Source organism: Marmota flaviventris, chromosome X (assembly GCF_047511675.1).
Source record: "Marmota flaviventris isolate mMarFla1 chromosome X, mMarFla1.hap1, whole genome shotgun sequence".
In the NCBI taxonomy this organism is placed as follows: Eukaryota; Metazoa; Chordata; class Mammalia; order Rodentia; family Sciuridae; genus Marmota; species Marmota flaviventris.
This window is the reverse complement of record NC_092518.1, coordinates 38,889,392-38,911,320: the sequence shown is the minus strand read 5'-3', so window position 1 is coordinate 38,911,320 and position 21,929 is coordinate 38,889,392. Positions and strand designations below refer to the sequence as shown.

The 21,929-nt window shown below is 37.1% G+C and overlaps 1 protein-coding gene across 1 annotated transcript in view; it reads left to right on the top strand.

Annotated features, from left to right (window-relative positions):
* Slc9a7 (solute carrier family 9 member A7) overlaps positions 1-21,929 on the top strand; it is a 137,041-nt gene that overhangs the window by 60,387 nt on the left and 54,725 nt on the right. The window contains exons 2-5 of the mRNA XM_027927284.2: positions 5,903-6,102; positions 8,482-8,559; positions 14,930-15,006; positions 18,300-18,412. Coding sequence (XP_027783085.1) covers positions 5,903-6,102; positions 8,482-8,559; positions 14,930-15,006; positions 18,300-18,412 — 468 coding nt within the window. The remainder of the gene's footprint in view (positions 1-5,902; positions 6,103-8,481; positions 8,560-14,929; positions 15,007-18,299; positions 18,413-21,929) is intronic.

Sequence of the window (21,929 nt, the reverse complement as noted above, 5' to 3'; positions counted from 1 at the left end):
CCCCAAAACCTTATGTTTGAGGTAATGAAGGAATATTCAGAGGTAAAATGATTAGATAATGAAAGCATACTCTAATCATTGGAATGGATTGCTGGATAGTAACTATAGATTGGGGCATGGCTGGAGGAAGTAGGTCACTGGGGTGACCACTGGGGGTGTGCCCTTAGGAATTACATGTCTTGTCCAGGACTCCTCATCTCAGTCTCTCTGCTTCCTGGATGCCCTGACCTGAGCAGTTTTCCTCTGCTATTCCCTTCCACCATGATGTTCTGCTTCACTTTGTGCCCAGAGCAATGACGTCAGCTGATCTTGGATGGGACCTCTGAAGCTGTGAGCCCATATAAACTTTTCCTCTTCTAAATTGTTCTTGTCAGGTATTTGATCACAGCAATGCAAAACTAACACAATCTCTAATCTCAAAATCTGAAGTGTTCCAAAAATCTGAGACTTTTTGCATGCCAGTATAACGTTCAAAAGGTTTTGGATTTTGGAGCATTTCAGATTTTGGATTTCCAGATTAGGGATGCTCAACTCTTAAAGGCCATGCAAATATTCCAAATCCGCACCCCCCCCCCCAAAAAAAAAAAAAAAAAACCAACCCCATACTCTCAAAAACAACTCTGAAATTTGAAACACTACTGGCCCCAAGCATTTTGGATAAAGGGTACTCAATCTGTAATTATCACTGTCTTCAAACACTTTGTAACTGGATGCAAAATGGGATGCTTTCTTTTCTCATTTCAAATGAAACTTTGGAACTCAGAACAATCTGTATTATATTCTAAACAACCCTAAAGTGGTGACCAAAGTGATCTAGTGATAATCTATCCTTAGTAGCTTATATAAGAGAAGGTGAGGTCTCACTAGAAGAGAACAGTACATCCGTGCACCTGTTCCCCTTCTTCTTAACAAAGGCTTATTAATAGAGATATGCACATATTGCAGCTGGTGGATGACTGTCTAGAATTACACCTTACTCCATGTCCACTTGTTCAGTTGCACTCCTAACAATCTTAGTCACAAAAGGAAAACTGGCACCAGACTAACCAGGCCTAGTTTCTCTAATCACCCTCTGAGATTTTTTTGAGCCATACTTGGCTTATGATTATATTCCTTCCTAGTACTACTCATTTTTGTATAGGCACATATATAAAGTATATATAGTTTTTTCTGTTTGGTTATGTCTTTAAAAATTAAAAAACTTAGAAATTATACACCATCAGTGGAATGTGATAATACAGTTGTGAAATGCATTTTTCATACCCATACATTGAAATAGTCCTCACCTTCTGCATCTTTGAGTTCATTATTTTATTTTTTAGCCACATAAAATATCAAAGCAATTTCATTCATATTTGTTTTCTGTAAAAAAAAAAAAAGTCCCAAACTGGATTATTTTCTGATATTAGTCATTTACCTTTAAAAATAGTGATTCTGTCTTTATCAGGTGACATCTTCTGTGCTATTTTTCTCTGGCCCACATACACCATAAGTTATTTCTCTTTGTAATCTGGGACTCTGCTGTAGGATGCAGTTAAATCAGTATTTCCTTCTAAATATTCTTATAGTTGTCGATGAACCTTTTTAAAAAATTTATTTACATGTGGTGCTGAGAATCGAACCTAGTGCCTCACACATGCTAAGCAAGTGCTCTACCACTGAGCTACAACCCAAGCCCCTAAATCAGTACTTATGTGGTTCATTTTGTGTGTGTGTGTGTGTGTGTGTGTGTGTGTGTGTGTGTGTATGTATGAATATGGAGCTAAAAAAACTCATGCATGATTTAAGTCCTTGTAGTTATGATCTATTTACAGTTCCTGTAAGGGATGTCTTCAGATCCAGCAGATGAAATATGCTATTCACTTACTCCTAGTCTTTATCATTTTCTCACCAAAATACCCCTCTACAGTATTCTTTAAGTGGAAAACACTAAATGTGAACTCAGTATCATGCCATGGAATATAGTGATAACAAGTATTAATCTAAAATGTTTGGGGAGTTATTAAAACTGTACCTTGAGTTAGTGGTGTGCCCTGTGGCTTGGTATATTTTTGATCAAAACTGTCCAAATGGTGTTAACCTTGAATTTTTGCTGTGATGTTTTGTGTTGCTATGTTTTAACTACAAAGGGGCAGCATCATTACTTTAAGTGTCTTCCATCTTTAATATGGGTGCATTAGGTAGAGAGGGAAAGGTTTTATAACTTTAAAGAATAATATTCATCATCTGATAATGATTCTAGATATGATAGTGATGATTACTAGGAGAGGTTTTAAGAGCATTTCCTATAATGGATGAACCTGTCTGCAAGCATAAACCTCCTCATTTGTTAGAGTAGTATTTATTGTAAGGACCATATGGTTTAGTCTTTCCATTAACTCTGCTAATAAATCAAGTTAGTAAAGTCAAGTAACAGTAGGTTCCATGAAGCAAGTTTTGACTTGGGAGAAAGATACATTTTAAATGACTTATTTCTGATGAAGACATTTAAGTTAAATCATGTTACAGGTAGCCTTCTCCAAGCTTTACAAATCATCCTATATTATGATGAGAGTTGAAGGGCCATGGAATTGCTTTTTTCATGTAAAACTTCATCAGAAAATAACTGCCTAACCAGGGAATTAAATAAAAATAAAAGGCACCTCGGAGTTTCATCTGGATTGGAGAGGGAAGCCCAGAGAACTCTGACCATCACCAGTGCCACCAGTAGCTTCAGGAGGAGGCACCATTGTCACAGCTGGCCTCAGTCATCATCAAGTCCTAAATCATGAGCATCAAGGCTGAGATACTCAGTGTGGCACCATGCGCAGAGGGAATGGCAGCCCATAGGAGACAGGAAGGTCATTGCAGTGAAAGTTTAGGAACAGTAAAATACTTCAATATAAGAAACAGGTATGGTTCCACACACAGGAATGGCAACAAACTTGATGTATTTCTACAATAGATTGCCACAAAGAAGAATAACCCCCAAGTAGCACCTCCATAGTATAGAGGATAGAGAATCTGTGGAGTTTGATGTTGTAGAAGGAGAAAAGGGAGCATAGGCAGCAAAGATTGCAGGCCCTGGTGGAGTTCCAGTGCTAGGCAGTAAATATGCAGCACACTGTAATCACTGCAGATGTTATCTGCATCATAATGGCCTTCTGCACTGTTACCAGCAGAATGACCAGAATAATGAGAGTGGGGGAAAAAGGCGGCATTATAGAGTGCCACTGGACATCAAGGCACAAGCAATGTGCCACCTCTCTTGCTTTGTAAAGAGACCCCAATGGATGTTGGCAGAGTGTTCCCATCCTCCTGTGCAGGGAGAAGTGATAGAGAACAGGTGAATGCATGAAATATTGGCAATATGTTGGACCAATCAATATAATTATGGCCCACAATCTACAGGGGCCCTCCTTGTCTAGGGCAACAATTAAAAGGAGCAGGAATATCAAGGAAAGGAGACTTGAGGCCAGTAGCCACCTCAGTGTAGGCACCCACAACTTCTGTTACCAGCACAGAAACCCAAAATGTCCTCAACCACAAGATGGCGAGGAGAATGCCAGCTGGGAAGGGCATTTCTGAGACTCAGCAGAGCAAGCTGAGTAAATCCTGGCTGACCATCCTGCCCTCATCTTGTCTGTCATCCACCAGGAAGAAATGAATGTACATTCTAGCAACACCATCTGAACAGAAGATTGGCATTGAAGACCTTAAGAGCTTGTCCTTTGCCCAGTTATCAGATAACTACAACAGTCTATATTGTGGGATTTTTATTATTTTTCCCCTAGAGAAATGTCTTTTTCGTAATGTCAAACATGTTTTCTTCAAGTCTATTTTTTAATTTTTCCCCTCATATACCTTTAAATATTTTAAATAAAAGAGAATAAAGTCTTGGCATTTGCAGGTAAATGGATGCAGTTGGAGAAGATAATGCAAAGTGAAGTTAGCCAATCCCATAAAAACAAATGGCAAATGTTTTCTCTAATATAAGGTGACTGACTCATAGTGGGGTAGGGAGGGGGAACATGGGAGGAATTGATGAACTCTAGATAGCACAAAGGGGTGGGAGAGGAAGGGAGGGGGTAGGAGGTTAGCAATGATGGAGTAATGTAATGGATATCATTATCCTAAGTACATGTATGAAGACATGAATTGGTGTGAACATACTTTATATAAAGAGACATGAAAAATTGTTCTATATGTGTAATAAGAATTGTGATGCATTCCGCTGTCATGTATTTAAAAAATAAAACCAATAAAAAATAAATTGTTTATCTGCTCAGGTTGAGATTATTAAGAACCTCATTTTAAGTCTGGAATAAAACCTTCAAGACTGATTTTTTTTTTCACAAAAAGCAACAAATTACAAGCATCTGTTAATAAAGGTCTTTAATAATAATAGTGCAATACAGAAACATTTTGGTTTAAAGGACTGCTGTATTTCTCTAGATTTTATTTATGATTTGCTATTCAACAATGTCTCATAAGTTTATATTTGTCTTGATGATAATAGATATGATATAACATTATACATAGTGTGTTTGCTTTCAGTTTCTGTAACAAAGTTCCTGTAATAATTAAGAAAAGGAAAGGTTTATTTTATCTCAGTTTTGGAAGTTACAGTCCATGACCTGCCCTGTTGCTTGGGTCTGTGGCAGCATCTCTTGGTGGGAATGTGTGGTGGAGCAACCCATTCACCTTGTGACTGGGAATGAAAAAAGGAAGATGAAAGTTTTGGGGTCTCATTATTTGCCTCAAGGACACACCTTCAGTGGTGTAAGACCTCCCATCATGCCTCACCTCTTGAAGGTTTCCACCAAGCTGAGGACTAATCCTTTAACAAATAGGCCTTTGGGAGACGTTCAAGATCGAAACTATTACCCATAGAACATAGTAGAAAGTTCTTTCTTTATCTGATATAACTTTCTCCATTAATGGCAAATGATATAAGAGATCATTTTTACCATTATGTATTTTAATATTGTTAGCCAAAGAACTGAATTTAGAAGTCTAAAATTTCCCTCCTAAGAGAAATTACAGCAAAGTGTCTAAGAGTCATTTATGGTTCTTTGGGTCCCCCTCCCCCGACATTTTAATCATTTTTGCTTGGGTCTGTTTGACTCATGTGTAGGACCAGGGGAGCAGCACTCCTCCCTTATTCATAGAATTGAATGCTTATACATGATTTTGCTGTTTTTATTTTTCCTAGTGAGAAAGCCCTTAAGGGAATGAGGCTTAAAGACTTGCAGCTGGTTATCTTAGCTGTGTCATAGCCACAGCCCCAATAAGCCAGCTCTCCAGCCCCTGAATCATGACTGCTCAAATTTATACTGCAGCATTTAGCTTCCCAAGGGGTGTAATTACTTTCTCCATGATTTCTAGTATTTGAAATGACCTAATCAAAAGCCTTCACCCCTGCTTTCCTCTGGTGTGTGGCAAAGCAAGCTGCATTTATAGCAACTGGAAATTCCAGCAGCCTGGTTCTTGCTGGCAGATGGCAGCAGGACTGGCTTGAGGGATGCTTCTGGGAAAAATCAAGGGCTCAGCAGTTCTGTCTTGTGCTGTCCTGGGCAGAAAAAAACTTGACTACTTATCATCCCATCCTCCTCCACCATAAGCCTTAGAAATGAGACATGGCCCAGTATGCACACTGCTCAGCGTGCCATAATAACCACCAAAGGTACCATTCTACCTTGTCCTTCTGGTGGCTGCGGGACTTGAATTAGACTAGAACAGATGATGCTTAACCACTTCTGAAGGACCATGCATTTAGTTACTCCTAAAATTCACACCTTAGACCTGGTTTCTAAGATTTCCTTTGTGTTTTTTACTTGTTGAAAATCGGTGGTAGCATTATGGCCATGCTCTTCATATGCTTCCTCAGGCCTGATGGTTTTTTTTTCTTACTCTATTTCAGGACTCATCGTCGGGGTGATCCTGAGATATGGCACCCCTGCCACCAGTGGCCGTGACAAGTCACTCAGCTGTACTCAGGAAGACAGGGCCTTCAGCACCTTATTAGTGAATGTCAGTGGGAAGTTCTTTGAATACACTCTGAAAGGAGAAATCAGCCCTGGCAAGATCAACAGTGTAGAACAGAATGACATGCTGCGGAAGGTGAGCTGGCATATGGTTATCTACAACATGGTTGTTGATTCCTTGGCTCCATCTTGACCTTGTGGAAATCCTTCCAAACTCCTAGAATATCAACATTCCTGGTTCTCAGTTTTGCCAGGAGGCTTTTGGGCCATTACGAGAAGATAAGAACCTTATTTTATTCATACCTTTCAGATTTATGTATGACCTCCTGGGCTTGTTAGGATCTGTTGTAGATGTGGGCCCCTGATTATGCAGTGAGTTTGTATATTCACATTTATTTTCTCCAACTGCCATTTCTTCCTTACTATTTTTTCTTATCCTTGTGGTTTAGAGATGAGATTCTTTCTTTCTTAAAATAACATTGATTTCACTTTAAACTTATTTATTCAGAATTCAGAAATGTGATTCTTAGTTTTTTGTGGTTCTTTTCCCATAGTCTACAAATATTTGAGGGCTTACTCTCATTGATGACTGATGCCAAAGGCCCAAAGAATCCTTAAGGAAAGAAGAAGAGCTTGTTGTCTTAGAATTTGAGTCCAAGCATTTTTTCCTTTGATATCAGAGTAATAAAAATATTTCACAGGAAAATATATTGTGTCTTTTCATGTACGTGATTTCAAAGATAAATGTGATCTATACTTATTGACACATATTCCATTACCTTAGAGACCAGGGCTTATCATTAGGTGGACTTCTGTATAGCAGGTCAGGGGAATCCAGGTTGTGGAAAGCCCCTTTTAATGTAGAAAAAGCTAATGTGTATAATGACCTGCATTATACACAGGTGTGCTCCAAAAATTAAATTACTGTTCTTCAAATATACTGTTCCTTAGAGCAAATTATTCTCTATCTGGAATATTAATTATGACCATCTTCTTTCTGTCCCTAATGGCAGTACTGTTGTGCTCTTTGCTCTCATTTCATAATAAAGCATGGAATTTCCATTAACATTGTGAAACTAGATGCAACTGAATGGCATTCCAGTGTATAATCCATGCTAATCACTGTTTTGAAATGACAGCATGAATCCTTCATATTGGATTGCATAGAATAGGGGAAAACAGGGAAATGATACCCACTTATTTTCACCTTTTAGGTTGTGATAGAAGATGAAGCCGACTTCTGCTCTTTTTATCTTAAAAACATTTATTCAAATCTCTTCTTTTTGAAATTCTGCTACCAGAGCAAAGGTGGGAAAACAAACAAGGTAGAGATGATCATTGCTAGTTGAGGGGAGAACAGGCATATTAAGGCAATGAGGTTGGTGTGAAGAACATTGAACTGGGATAAGAAAACCTTTGTGCTTGTGGGTACATTATTTGATTTTTTGATATCCATCAAGTCTGACTATTTATGGGCCCAGGTTCCTCATTGGGTAGGTACTGCCCAAGATTCACCCTCACTCTGACATTCCCTCTTTTGTAAATTATTCTTATCTTTAGCAAGAAGATAGAATAAAATATAACTTGCAAGAATCACTCTTGTTTTAATTAGGCTGATTAACATCTCCAGTTTCTAAAGAGAAAAGCTAATTTTTAATAATTAGAATGAAGATTTAAAATAATTAATTATAATAAAAGCTGATTAATCCACCCACATGAACAAATTCTTTAAAAAGGTTAGTGTGTTTATAGGATATTTAATTCTTTTTGGTATGTGGTTAAGACATTGCTGTCTAGAAGTTTCAGAGTGATTTCCTTAAATAAGCCTTACAGGTAGTTTCATCCCATTGGAGTTACTGAATTTATGTTGATGTTCAGGAAGCTACTAAACTCACTAATGACTTTGATCTAGGCCACACCAAGTATTACAGAAGGCTGGTCACTCAAAAGAGACTTAAATTCAGTAGAATTATATCTACAAAGTATTACATGAGAGGATCCAGAGAGTTAATAATCATGACAATATTTTTAATGCAGTTAAGACCTAATAAAGATGATAAAAATCAAGATGTTTTCATTTATTGTGGAAAAACATTGGCCCACAGCTCTCTGTGAGTTCTCAACATTGAATTGAACCGTTATGTCTTAACGTGTTAAAACAACACATGGAGAGGGGCTGGGGATGTGGCTCAAGCGGTAGCGCACTCACCTGGCATGCGTGCGGCCCGGGTTCGAGCCTCAGCACCACATACAAACAAAGATGTTGTGTCTGCCGAAAACTAAAAAATATTTAAAAAAAAACACACGAAGATCATGTCAGAAGTGCTGTAGGGAGAATATGCCAGTCCACAAGGGAGACATGATTTTTCTTCTGGGATTAGTCCAAGATTTGTCACACTGATGTTATTTACACCAAATGTTCAAATTCAGTCGTGACTTCAATATTGAGCAAATAATATAGCACTAGTTGGCATTAAACTAAAGATTGACTTTTTTTTTCTTTTTAAATTTTCAGGTAACATTTGATCCAGAGGTATTTTTCAACATTCTGCTGCCTCCAATTATTTTTCATGCTGGGTACAGTTTAAAGAAGGTAAGAAGGTTTGCTACTAATGTTTTAAGGCATATGAATCTCTGTGTTAATTTACCTGCATAGTTTTCTAGTTTTTCCCTTCTCTCAGGTTCCTTATTACTGTCTTCTGCACCCACTCAGAGACTATAGGTGACTCATGATCAGTGATTCATTTCTGTTTCAAAATCTAGAACTTTTCTATACTTCCAGTATGAAAGTAACTTGGTGCAGCTATTCTGGAAAACAAAGTAGGAGTTACCTATAAAACTAAAGTTGAATTTGCCATAAGACCCAGCAATTCCATTGCTTAGGGTTTATCTCAGAGAAAGGAAAACTTATATTTACACAAAACCTGTACCTGACTGTTCATACTACCTTACTTATAATAGACAAAAAACTGGAAATAACCAAAATGTTCTAAGTAGGGGAATAGCTGGACAAACTGTGGTGCATCTATACAATGGAACAGTACTCAGCAATAAGATCAAACAAACAATTAATACTGATACCCAGTGTATCAGTATCAGTATCACTGGGTATCAGTATTGATACTGTGATATTGGTACTGTGTATCAGTATCAATAGTTTTTTGGATCATTTTGGGTGGACCAAGAAATCATTATTAAGATCAGCCTGAAAAGATTACATGCTGTATGATTTTATTTATATAGCATTCTAGAAATGACAAAATCATAGGATTGGAGAGCAAATTAGTGGTTGCCACATATTAGGGATGGTGGGAGGGTCAGGGTTGGGTGAGTATAAAAGGATACCATAAGGGACAGCTTTGTGATGATGGAATAATTCTGTATCATTTAAAAAATATTTTTAGATGTTGATGGACCTTTATTTTATTCATATATGGTTCTGAGAATCGAACCCAGTGCCTCATTCATGCTAGGCAAGCTCTCTACCATTGAGCCACAACTCCAATCCCATAATTCTGTATCTTAAACAATGTCTTTTTTTTTGTGGTGCCAGGGATCAATCCCAGGACCTCATGCATACTAGGGAATCACTCTACCACTGAGCTACGTCTTCAGTCAAGTATTGTATCTTGATTGTGCTAGTAGTTGTGCAGATCTGCACATGTGATAAAATGACATTGAACTATGCACACGCACTGTACCCATGTCGTTTTCTGTGTTTTCACATTTGCCTGCAATTATATAAGATATAACCGGTGGAGGAAACTGGGTGAAGAGTACAGGGGACATATCTGTACTGTCTTTGCAACTTCAGTGAATCTGTAATTTTTCTAATTTTTTTCTGCACTAGGGATGGAACCCAGAGGTTCTGTACCACTGACATACATCCTCAGCCCTGTTTATTTTTTACTTTGATATGGGGTCTCACCAAGTTGCAGGCTGGTTTCAAACTTGAGATCCTTCTGCCTCAGCCACCTACTTCAGAGTTGTTGGGATTACAGGCATACACCACCACACTGGCTACCAAAATAAAAAAATTTAAAGAACATAGAATCATTATTATTGAGGGTTATTGTGTTTGATATCAATATTAGACCTAAGCCTCAAGTTATTTAAGATACTAAAAGTGTGGGTGGCTCTTTCCCTCTTCCTTTGATGGAATATTGTGTGGAAAATGAACCCCCAAAAGGCCTCCCTGAGATAACTTAAGCCATGGTAGTTATTTCAGCTCTTGTTTCAGTGAGTCTAGAAAAGGGAGATATTGACTGACAATAAAACTGAACGACATCTTTAGGAGCTAGACAATGCTAGGATCTATTGGGGGGAAAAAGAGGAAAGAAACAAATTACCTATATTAGCAATGAAAGAGAAGATGTTACTAGAAACTCTTCAGAAATTGAAAAGGATAAAGAGGAAGTACTAAAAACAATTTTGTGCAAGTAAATTTGACAAGCCAGGTGAAATAGACAAATTCCTTGAAAGACAAATTATGAAAACTGACCCAAGAAGAGATAGAAAACTTGAACAACCCTATGCTAATTAAAAAATAAGTTTATAATTGAAAACCATAAGCCAAGATGGCTTCATTAGCAAACTATAGCAAACATTTAAGGACAAAATAATGCCAATTCTACATAAACTCTGAAAATAGAGGAGGGACCACTTCCCAAACCATTTTATGAGAGGATGCCTGCCTATCAGTCTGGTTTTTCTGGCAAAGCCATTTTGCAGTTTTTAAACTATTTCCAATTGATACAAACATAATTATAGTTCATGGAGTGTCTGCTATGGACAGGAACTTTGCACATATTTATTTGTGTTTTTCATACGTTTTGTGTAATCCTTACAGAAACTGGAAGAAAATGATGGTGGTTATATGTTAGCTCACATTGCTTTCTCCCCAGGCTTCTAATGGATTGAAAACAGATACAAAGGCCAGGCACGGTGGTATATGCCTGAAATCTCAAGTACTCAGGAGGCTGAGAGAGGAGGATCAAAAGTTCAAGGGCCAGCCTGGGCAATTTAGTGAGACCTTGTCTGAAAATTTTAAAAGAGGCTGGGTTGTAGCTCAGTGGTAAAGTGCCCCTGTGTTCATGCGGGGAAAAAAAGGAAGGAAGGAAGAAAGAGGATGTGAGGGAAAGAAAAGAGACACAAGGAATTAACTCATGATTAAAAATCAATTTATTATCTAAAGTCTCTGATTAACCTGTGTTGTACGTAGCTTAGTCGTTAATAACAGATCTCCTTACAGCCATTTCAAGAATTGAAAACAGATGCCATTTAGCCATGGGCTTGGTCATAGCCACAGGTAGAGAGGCTAAAATGCAGAGATTATAGAATTGCTGAGACTTCCAGAGGCTGCCTCTTTTGCTCACAGCGTGGAGGCTTGAGGAGCAGGAATGATTCCCCACCTTGTACAACAAGGTTAAGTCATTTTCTCCTTTCATAGGTCAATTGACTCTGCCTTACTACATCACCTTCAGGGTGGAAAAAGGAGTCGGGAGAGGAATGGAACAGAAGTCCTCTTTCTACTATGGGTACTTGAGGAGCAAGAGACTGTGGGTTTCTGCACATCAGTCCAAAACACATTTGTGCACTCACATGTAGCGTCCATCATTTCACTGATGATGAAACTGAACTCAGAATGATTAATGGTGCAGATGAGGTTACTTAGATGGTATGGGACTGAGTCAAGGTTATGTCCTCTCTGTCTGACTCCAGGGCCCAAGGTCATTCTTTTGTGCTGCACTGCCTCAGGATTTAAATTTTCTAATAAAACAAACCGTATCATTTTTCTGACTTCATCTACGGGGTTGCCAAAATCATCTGAAACTGCATGTCACTTGTTGACACCTAATGAATAGGAGATGGTTATTATGAGTATAAATAATGTTATTCTTCACCTAAATGGAAATTCTTCTTCAGATCAAATGGGAGATGAATAATTTGGTATTTTAAATAACTAATCTTAATGTATAATCAAAATAATAGTCACTTTAAAATGATACCAAATCATGGGTTGTGAAAGCCACTCAGATGGTTGAAAAACACTTTATTTTTGCAGAACCTTCTCTTCATCAGCCCTATTTTCTCAAAAGGAAAACAAATAACAGGCTGTGCCAGTTCCCAGTCGAAGTTGTTTTTGACATGCTAGTTTTTTGGATTATCAAATATTAGTCACTTTCCTTTTTAAATAGTCCTTATAAAGGTACTTAAATAGTTGATTTTTGCTATGGTTGCCACCTCTGATTGAGCCTATTATCAATTAAATGTGTAGTAAATATTTTACCATTTAATTGATGCTTTGTAAAAGGATAAATGGAGACCATTTAACCTATGCACATATAGTCCTCAGGCAGACAAGTCTTTTTTCTGACTTGAAAAAGGTTACCATTTCAATTAGCTTTGATTTTTGTGCCACCCCTCACAGTTTGCTTATACGGCATTGGATGGTAAAGAATACATTTATGAAAGCCTTCATTTTCTGTGAACTGCCCCCACCAAACACTGCACACACATGCGCGCGCGCGCGCGCGCGCACACACACACACACACACACACACACACACACCGTCCCCCACTTCCTTTCTCCATCCCTCTCATGGGTGCAGGTACAAGTTATGTAAAACATATCAGTGGGAAATAGGAGAAGGTAGGGTTTCCGAAGGAGTATAAATATAAGGCTTAATGGGAATCAGGTGGATTTTTACCAACAAAAACCTTCTTGAAGGCTTTACCAATGCATGCCACCATCTCCTTTGTCACTTTTGGCCATTTGATATATAGTAGGGGAGAATCTGTACCATCTTATCTGTATTATAGCCCAATAGAAATAGGATGAAGGATGTAGCATTTCACTCCACACCCCCTGTACTTTCTCCCCCAGAGGGAAGTGGTCAGAATTGAGGAGTTTGGTAGCAGAGCAGCTTATGCAGTGAGAACACAACGAACTGGGGTCTGAGGACTGGCTCTCCAATTTGGAGCTGTGATTTGGTGGATATATGACTTTAGGAAACTCATGTCATGCCTTTGAGCCTTATGTTTCTTTCATATAAGATGGTTCAAATAATAATTTCATACTGGGGCATTATGAGAATTGAATGTACTAATGTATGTGAAAGTACTTCGAGAACTGTGAAGTACACATTTAAATACTAGATCTATTACAGAAATAAGTGGCATATCTCTTCAAGGCACAGTAAAATTTTAGTTCATGTCAGCAGATATGAATGGGAGATGGCTAATTTGTGTGTGTGTGTGTTTCTAGAATATATTATGAATGTATTTTTGGTGGTAGATTTGCATTTCTAATTTTGTGCTCATATCATGAATATGAATTTGTCTAATGCATATTCATACTAATCCTGGAGATGATTACCCAAAAGAAAGCTGAGTTGCAAAGGAAAGCACATCTGGGATTGAAATTTGTTCCTGGATACTTCTCATGGTCTCATGTCTTGTCCTTGATGCACTCCTAGCACTTCCTCATTTAAGCCCTTAATGGAGTTTTTAAATGGAAGCAGGCTCATAGTTGTTGTTGTTTTAAAATCTGTTTTTAAAATGCTGGTGTATGAATGCATTAGCATAAAAACTATTAGGGACAATGATTTAAGAGGCAAACATAATGTGTTCATAATATGTCCAGGCAGCACCCTCATTTGGCAAGGCAAGTCGTTGAATAATTCTCTTCTGAGCAGATGGCTTAGGGACATTAGATGTTCCTTGACATCTTCTTTGCAGCCCCAGATAGGGCCAAGTATTGGGGAAGGCCAAAGCCTAAGTCTTGGACTCTATCTGTGACACTGGCCAGAGGACACTGACAGCTCTTTGGTCCTATTTCATGGTGGCTGAATGAAATGTTGGGGATATGATGCCTTTAAAAAATTAAAGTGTTCCTGACCTTTGTTTGATTAAGGTGTATGGAGGATTTAGTTCTGATTGTCAAATGAGAATAGCTTTTGCCTTGAGAAGTAAGAAACAGGGCTGACAGTCTCAAGAACAGGCATAACTTTTCCCATTATTAGAATTTTCCATGGGCCTAATGACATAAATGTGTGTGTGTGTGTGTGTGTGTGTGTGTGTGTGTGTATGTGTGTATTTTAAGGTAAGTATTATGGTAAGTAGTGAATGTGCAGAAGCATTAAAGATTGCAGTTTCACCACTTCTTTCTGAATAATTGTTAGATCTTATATTGTTATGGTTTTCTTCCTATATAAATTTACCCTTCATAAATGCAGCTGTCTGTTCTCATTTCTCTACTTATGTCTCTATTGTCCCTCTTTCCAAAACCCCCTAAATCAATCCAAATGTATATAAGGATATGCTTCAGGTCCCATGATAGATATTTAGGACTGTGTTTTCTGATCCTAAATTAAATAGAAAACTCCTTAGATGGTACTTTCCTACTTAGTGGTTTCATACATATATCTGTGATGATCTAAGGTACCACTAGAACTGGAAGTAACTAGCTGCATCATGAAGCAGAATGATTTAGGTTAAAACTATAAAAATTATTGGTCTATTTATGCACACACATGCATAAATACATGCATATACTCTTAACTAAATATAATAAGCTAGAATAGTTTTGTCTGAAACTTTACTAAGTCTTCGCTTGCTTGCTCAGCAATTAGCAATGCAGATGATATTTTAAAACTATGATGTTTAAGGCGAAATAGCATTATTCAGGAGTGAATTTAGTTGTTGTTTGTAATAATGGAAGGAGTAAGTAGAGTTTCACTTTTTTAAATATGTTTTTAGTTGTTGATGGACTTTATTTTATTCATTTATTTATATGCAGTACTGAGAATTGAACCCAGTGCCTCATACCTAGGAGGCAAGCACTCTACCACTGAGCCACAACCCCAGCCCTGGAGTTTCATTTTTAAAGACTTTTAAATGTATTTCTTATGCTTGCTGTCAAACATCAAAATGTAATTCTTTTTTTTTTTTTTTCGATTTAGAGACACTTTTTCAGAAATCTTGGCTCTATTTTGGCCTATGCCTTCTTGGGGACTGCTGTTTCTTGCTTCATTATTGGGTAAGTGAATCTCTGTCATATAACCAAAGTGATATGCCTCCTAAAGAGATGAGATCCATATGGGTACACAGAGCCCAATAATTTAAAATAGATTTTATTTTTTTATGAACTTGTAAACAAAAAAAATCCCTCCCATTCCAAAGTAAAAACAAAATTCCAGGTCACATGTAAGTTTACAATGATTACATTTATTTAGACAATGTACATACATGTTTGGTTGTAAGATGTTAACTATATTTCTGTAACAAATATGTTTTTAATACCAAAAACATTATAGACATAATGAAGAATCCTAAGGATAATCTAATAGTCACTAAGTTTTTTTCTTAAGACTTTACTTTAGATGCTGTTCTAGCACAGGTAACCAGGCAGTCTTTCATATGCTCAAACACTGGAATCTGGCTGGTACCAGATCAGCTGAACTTGCAAATGAGAAGCCAGCCATTTAAAGAAGGTTTTAAGTTAACAACTTACAAACCCCATGAGTGGAAAAGCCCTAATTGAAAATTTATAGCTATCACAACTATGACTGATGATAGAGTCCAGTATTTTGATGTTTGTGACTGATGACAGGATTGAGAGCTACACTATCAAGTATGGTAGTTGTTAGCCAGGTGTGACTATTTAAATTAAAACTAATTAAAATGAAATAAAATTGTGCCCAGTTCCCAGATCTTGGTTTCTAATATCATTCTCTGATAAAAACAAAAAAAGGCTTAGTCTAGGGCTAGTTTTTACAGGAGACATACATGAAAATGGAGCATCTTTTAATGTCTGAAAATAAAGAAGTACTCAAAAGTCAAACAGATAAACACAAGGATGTAGGGCATCTCAAAGGGATACAAGGGCCAACTTGAAAGCTCCTATAATGGATAATCCCCTCTATGGCTGAAGAATAACAAAATCAATGATATTGTATTAGATTATCACCAAACTATGAAATATCCCTGAGTCCACGCTGATATAAATAAATGATTGGATGAATAAATAAATGGTTGAGAAGAGGAAAATCTATGATGAATTCCAAATAATTTGTATAGATACATCCCCTTCAAGCTACATTCCTAAACCCAACTTCACTTTAAGTGTGGGTGAGGAAAAAAGGGTAACTTTAAAAGTGAATAAAATGTGGAAGATAATATTTGAGTCAGAAGATCAAGGTCAATATCAATGATGATAAGTGATATTAATGTATGTACACTTGATGCTTGTGATAAAGGCACTTTTTTACCCTGCTCTTCTACCCTAGAATGCATCACCTTAGTCTAACCATGAAAAAAATCAGGTAAATCCCAATTAAAATACACTCTACAAAATATCTGCCTAGTACTCCTCAGAACTGCCAAGGTCATCAGAAAACAAGCAATGCCTGAAAAACTGTGTAATATCCGAGAAGAGAAGAAAAAGAATCTGATGATTAAATATCAAGTGGCAGCCTGGGTAGGGTCCTAGAGCAGAAAAGGGACATTAGGTAAAAACTAAGAAAATCTGAATATAGCAAGGACTTTGATTTTTTAAAATTAGCTGGACAACCAACAATAAAAATTAAAAAATAAAATAAAATTAGCTGGAAACCTGGAGATAAAGGCAGGGATCTTTTATTCTATCAAAAAAGGAGGGGCTTGGGGTTTGTTCTTTAAGAGATAACAAATTACTGAAGAGCCAACAGGTTACCTAATTGGCATTAATGGCAGTGAGAGGCAAGATGGGGAAAAGGTATCTGAGAGAATTCTGCTGCCCAGGTCTAAGATTGTGGTGGGAAGAAATGCAGAGGAAGGTCTAGTTTAAGGAAATGTTTCAAAGGTACATGAAAGAAGCCTTTGATGAAAAACAAAGGGAAAATCAAATCTGCATCGTAGAGTTGCTATGACCTGAAATTGAAGTGGGTAAGTATCTGGAACTATGCCTGGCACACCCTAGGAAGCATTAAGTTATGGCTGTTTCTTCTCATAAGGATCATATTCTGCAAATAGTTATTATGCTCTTTTCTTAGCCAATCACTTTTCTAGGCATCCAGGACACAAAGATAGGCAATGGCATGGTCCTTATTTTCATAGATCTCGTTATTAGAAAGTTGGCTGTAGCATACAATGAGTTAATTAAATGGTTATTTTTACTCCTAATCCCTGCAGCTACTGTTGTCACTGCTACTACCCCTCAGAACACACATGTAACACATACTAGGCCTTTTAAGTACTCCTCACTGTTCCCAATTTGTAAGCTGTCATATAGGAAATATGCTTTAGCCAAGCTGAAAAATTGAACTTGGTGATCCCTGCTGGACCACATCACATTCTGAACAACATAAGGAGGGCTGCTGCTGGCCTGCTTAATCCAAGCAGAGCAAGAAGCCATACATGTTGATGGGAACACTGATGTAGTCTACTAGGATATTTGGGGGATTTGCCCCTTTGACACAGAAGGCTGGGATAGTGATAGGCTGACCATTTGGATCTTTATGACCAATCCATTTTTTTTCTCTCCAACTATATCCAACCCATTCTTTTTTTTTTTTTTTTTGATTCTGGGGAGTGAACCCAGGGATGCTTTATTACTGAGCCACACCCACAGTCTTATTTATATTTTTATTTTGAGACAAGGTCTTGCTAAGTTGCTCAGAGCCTTGCTAAGTTGCTGAGACTGCCATCGACCTTGCTCCCTTCCTGCCTTAACCTCCCACGTTGTTGGTATTACAGGCATGCACCGCTGCGTCCAGCTCGACCCATTGATTTTCTATGACTTTAAATGCACTATGTTAGAATTTTGTGAGTTTTGTAGCAATTTATTTCACATTATGCCAGGTCCTATCTTTATCTTTCCCCTCTTATTACCTAGTTGCTTAATATGCCTTAACTTTGTTGCTAATTTTCGACCATGCTTCATAGTTGCTACAGTTGTTGTTAATCACAGCTTTAAAAATGAAATAGTCAGATGTTTCAGCAAGATGACATTAGCTGCAATCCATTACTGCCATAATTCTCTTTGCCCATGTTACTGGTAAATGTCCACCCATTAAAGGTACCTAATGCTTTTCTAAATCTCCCTTAAAATATTGTATTCTTGCGGGGCTGGGGTTGTGGCTCAGTGGTACAGTGCTCGCCTAGCATGCGTGAGGTGCTGGGTTCAATCCTCAGCACCACATAAAAATAAAATAAAGCTATTGTGTCCCCCCTGTACAACTAAAAAATATATATTAAAATTTTTTTAAAAAATATTGTATTCTTAGTACCAATCCATTTACATTTTGTAAGTTTTTTTTTTTTCCTGACATGGTTTACCTTGCCTTCTTACAGAAATCTCATGTATGGTGTGGTGAAGCTCATGAAGATTGTGGGACAGCTCTCTGATAAGTTTTACTACACAGATTGTTTGTTTTTTGGAGCAATTATCTCTGCCACTGACCCAGGTATGTGTATATTTGGATTTATCATTATGAAACTCCACTATTTAACCTTAATTTTGGAACAGTCATTAACTTTTGTTGCAGTAGAGAGACTGTAGTATTAACAGAATGGTGGAGGAAGGGAACAGTAGGTAGGCCTAACAGACTGAGACTTTCTAGGAAGAGTATGCATTTACCTTTTTATCATTATTTTTGTAGTGATGAAATATATACATCATAACATTTACCACCACATTTATTTCTTCTTTTTCTCTGTGGTGCTGAGGATAGAACCCAGGGCCTCATACATGCTAAGCAGAGCACTCTACCACTGAGCTACATTCCCAACCCCATCTTAATCATTTCCAAGTGTATATTTCAGTAGTATTAAGTATATTCACATATTTGGGTAACCAGTCTTTAGAACTTTTTCATCATGTACAGTTGAAACTTTATATCCATTAAGCAACAAATCCCCTTGTCTCCTTGCCTTGAGCCCTTGTCAATCATCATTCTACTTCCTATCCCTATGAACTTCACTATTCTAGATCTCTCATGTAAGTAGAATCATACAGTATTTGTCTTTTTGTGACTTTCTTGTTTCATTTAGCATAATGTCCTCAAGGTTTATCCATATGGTAAGATATAACAGATTTCCTTCCTTTTTAAGGCTGAAAATTTTTCTGTTGTATGGACAGACCATATTTTGCTTATCCATTCATCCTTCAGTGTACACTTGGATTGTTTCCACCTGTTTTGAGAATGACAAATTTGGACATAGTTTTTATACTTAACTGTCTTCTACCTTCTTTTAGGTAGAAGGTTTAAGCAATACCTTTTCTTAGTGGAAACATACATTGGTATCTGTAGTGAATGTGATTTTTAAAATTTTTTAAATTCGTTCTTTTTAGTTTTACATGACAGTAGGATGTATTTTGACATACATACATGGAGTGTAACTTCCCATTTTTTTGTGGTTGTACATGATGTGGTATTACACTGGTGGTGTATTCATATATGAAAATAGGAAAGTTATATCCATTTCACTCTTCTGTTTTTCCTATTCCCCTACCCTCAATCTTTTTTTTTAATATAAAACAAATCCTTTAATTTTTCAAGTGTTTAAAAAAAATTACACTTAAGCCAGACTTGAAGATAAGCACAAATGTACCAGCTTACAATTAAAAAATAAATAAATAAAACCATAACGACTTGAGCACCTGCTCTGTTCATAGCACTATTCTAGTTGCAATAAAAGGAAATCTTTTTTTTTTTTTTTTTTTTGAGAGAGAGAATTTTAATATTTATTTTTTAGTTTTCGGTGGACACAACATCTTTGTTTGTATGTGGTGCTGAGGATCGAACCCGGGCCGCACGCACGCCAGGCAAGCGCGCTACCGCTTGAGCCACATCCCCAGCCCTTAAAAGGAAATCTTAACCTTCGAAACATGATTCACTTTCTGGAACTGCATTATCTTCTTTCCCAGAGAGTAAAAATAAATAAAAATTGCCATTGCTTCCTACTAATCTGCCCCAAACCCATTGTGAACCTCCATTCCTCCCCACTGCCCCGTTATTGTGATTTAAATTATCAACTCCTTTTGTGCAATGCTTCTGCATGGCCCCACACTGTGATGTGATTTCCTATTCATAAATTTCTTATCTTGTATTTTTTAGTTGAACCAGTTCTTAAAACAGGAATTATTATATATCCCTCCTCCCCTGCAGCCCAAAAACAATTTTTAAAAAATCTCTCTTCCAAATTGGAACCTATAATTAAATTTATTTGCATCAAGTAATTAAAGCTATTCCTTTCTCTAAAGTCAACTATTGAGAGAATAGTCTGCCCTCCATATCTCTGTGTCCGGCATCTGTGGAGTCAGCCAACTGCAGATCAAAAATACTTTTTTGAAATTGCATTTGTACTGAACATGTAGACTTCTGTTTCTTGTCATTATTTTCTAAATAATATAGTATAACAACTATTTTCATAGCATTTACACTGTATTAGGATTAGAAATCTAGAGACGATTTGAGGTATATAGTCGAATGCATATTTTCAGTGCAAATACCACCCCATTTTATACAAGGAACTTGAGTATTCTCAGATTTTGGTATGCATGTAGAGGTCCTAGAACTAATTTCTCTCAGATATTGAGGGCCAACTGTACATCTTCAGGAGAGAATTTATGGAGAAAAAGCTGGTCCTGTCCAAATAGTGGAGATGGAAAGGTCTTCTCAAAGTATATGATGATTTCTAACATTCTGGACATTAATAACCTTAAAGATACTAAGATTTCCCATTCAACCAGGTCTCTTGAGGGTCCTCTAGATCAGTGTTATCCAATAGGTCTTTCCGCAAAGATAGAAATGTTCTAAAATCTGCCCAGTCCATTATGGTAGCATTTGCCACATACTGCTCTGGGGTACTTGAAATATAGTGTAGTACAACTGAAGAACTGATTAAATATCATTTAATGTTAAATTAAGCACATGTGGCTAGTGACAACCACATTGGACAACACAGCTCTAGACAATTGTGTGGTTCTGAAGAATTTCAATGTTCTAAAAAACATTCACCTCTCTTACCCTCAAAAGTTATCACAAACACCTTAAGTGAATTAGTATAGAAGATTTGGCTGACTGAAATCTTCTGGTTTGTGAGGTACTCTGGTTTGGGAAAAGAAGGTGGGCTATTGAGTCACACGTATTGATGGGGTTGCATTCTAGCCATGCCAGTCATGACCAGGTAGCTGGGGTCCACTTTTTCCTTTCCTATCAGACTCCTCATCTATAAAATAGAAATATTATGTTCTGTTTCCTGGGGCTGTTTTGATGATTAAGTGAAACAACACATGTAAAACACTTGGCATAGCCTTCACTAATTATGTTGGCTACTAAACTGTACATCTGATTCATACAGAGGTTTCTATTTCTCTTAACCCAAGCATGTTTCCAGAGCACTCCAAAAGGCAGCTTTGTTATTTTAATATTAGACTGTGTGACTATCTCCAAGTGTGTATCTATTGAGAAATATGTTCTTCTGAGAAGAGTTTAATCTGTCTGAAAATGTATTACTAATCATGTTTGTCTATAACTTTACTACTCACTTCTTACCAGTACTACCAACAAGTAAGGGGAGGTTAGTGTGACAAAGATTACTGATATCATTTTTCTGAGCTATTAGTGTTGCTTCATTTAATTGGATATTAAGGTTTATTTTTCCAGATTATCTTCATAATTATTTACTTTCCCTTAATGTGTCTGTACTATGGTACAAAATAATGGAAGGCATTACCATGCTACATCATTTTTATTTTGCCTGTGAAGATTGGCACAGTAAGGGTTTTGTATAAATGAATGAAAGCTCTAGAAAATTGAAAGTTTAAACTTATTAGACATCAGCACATTAACTTTAAGTGCTTTTTAAATGGAAATCTTTCTGAAACGTAGAATGTTTTGTAAACGAAAAGTGTTTTACAACCCTTCTAAAAAGCTGTTGTTTGAAAACTTAGGCCATTAAGGAGATTAAAACTTCATT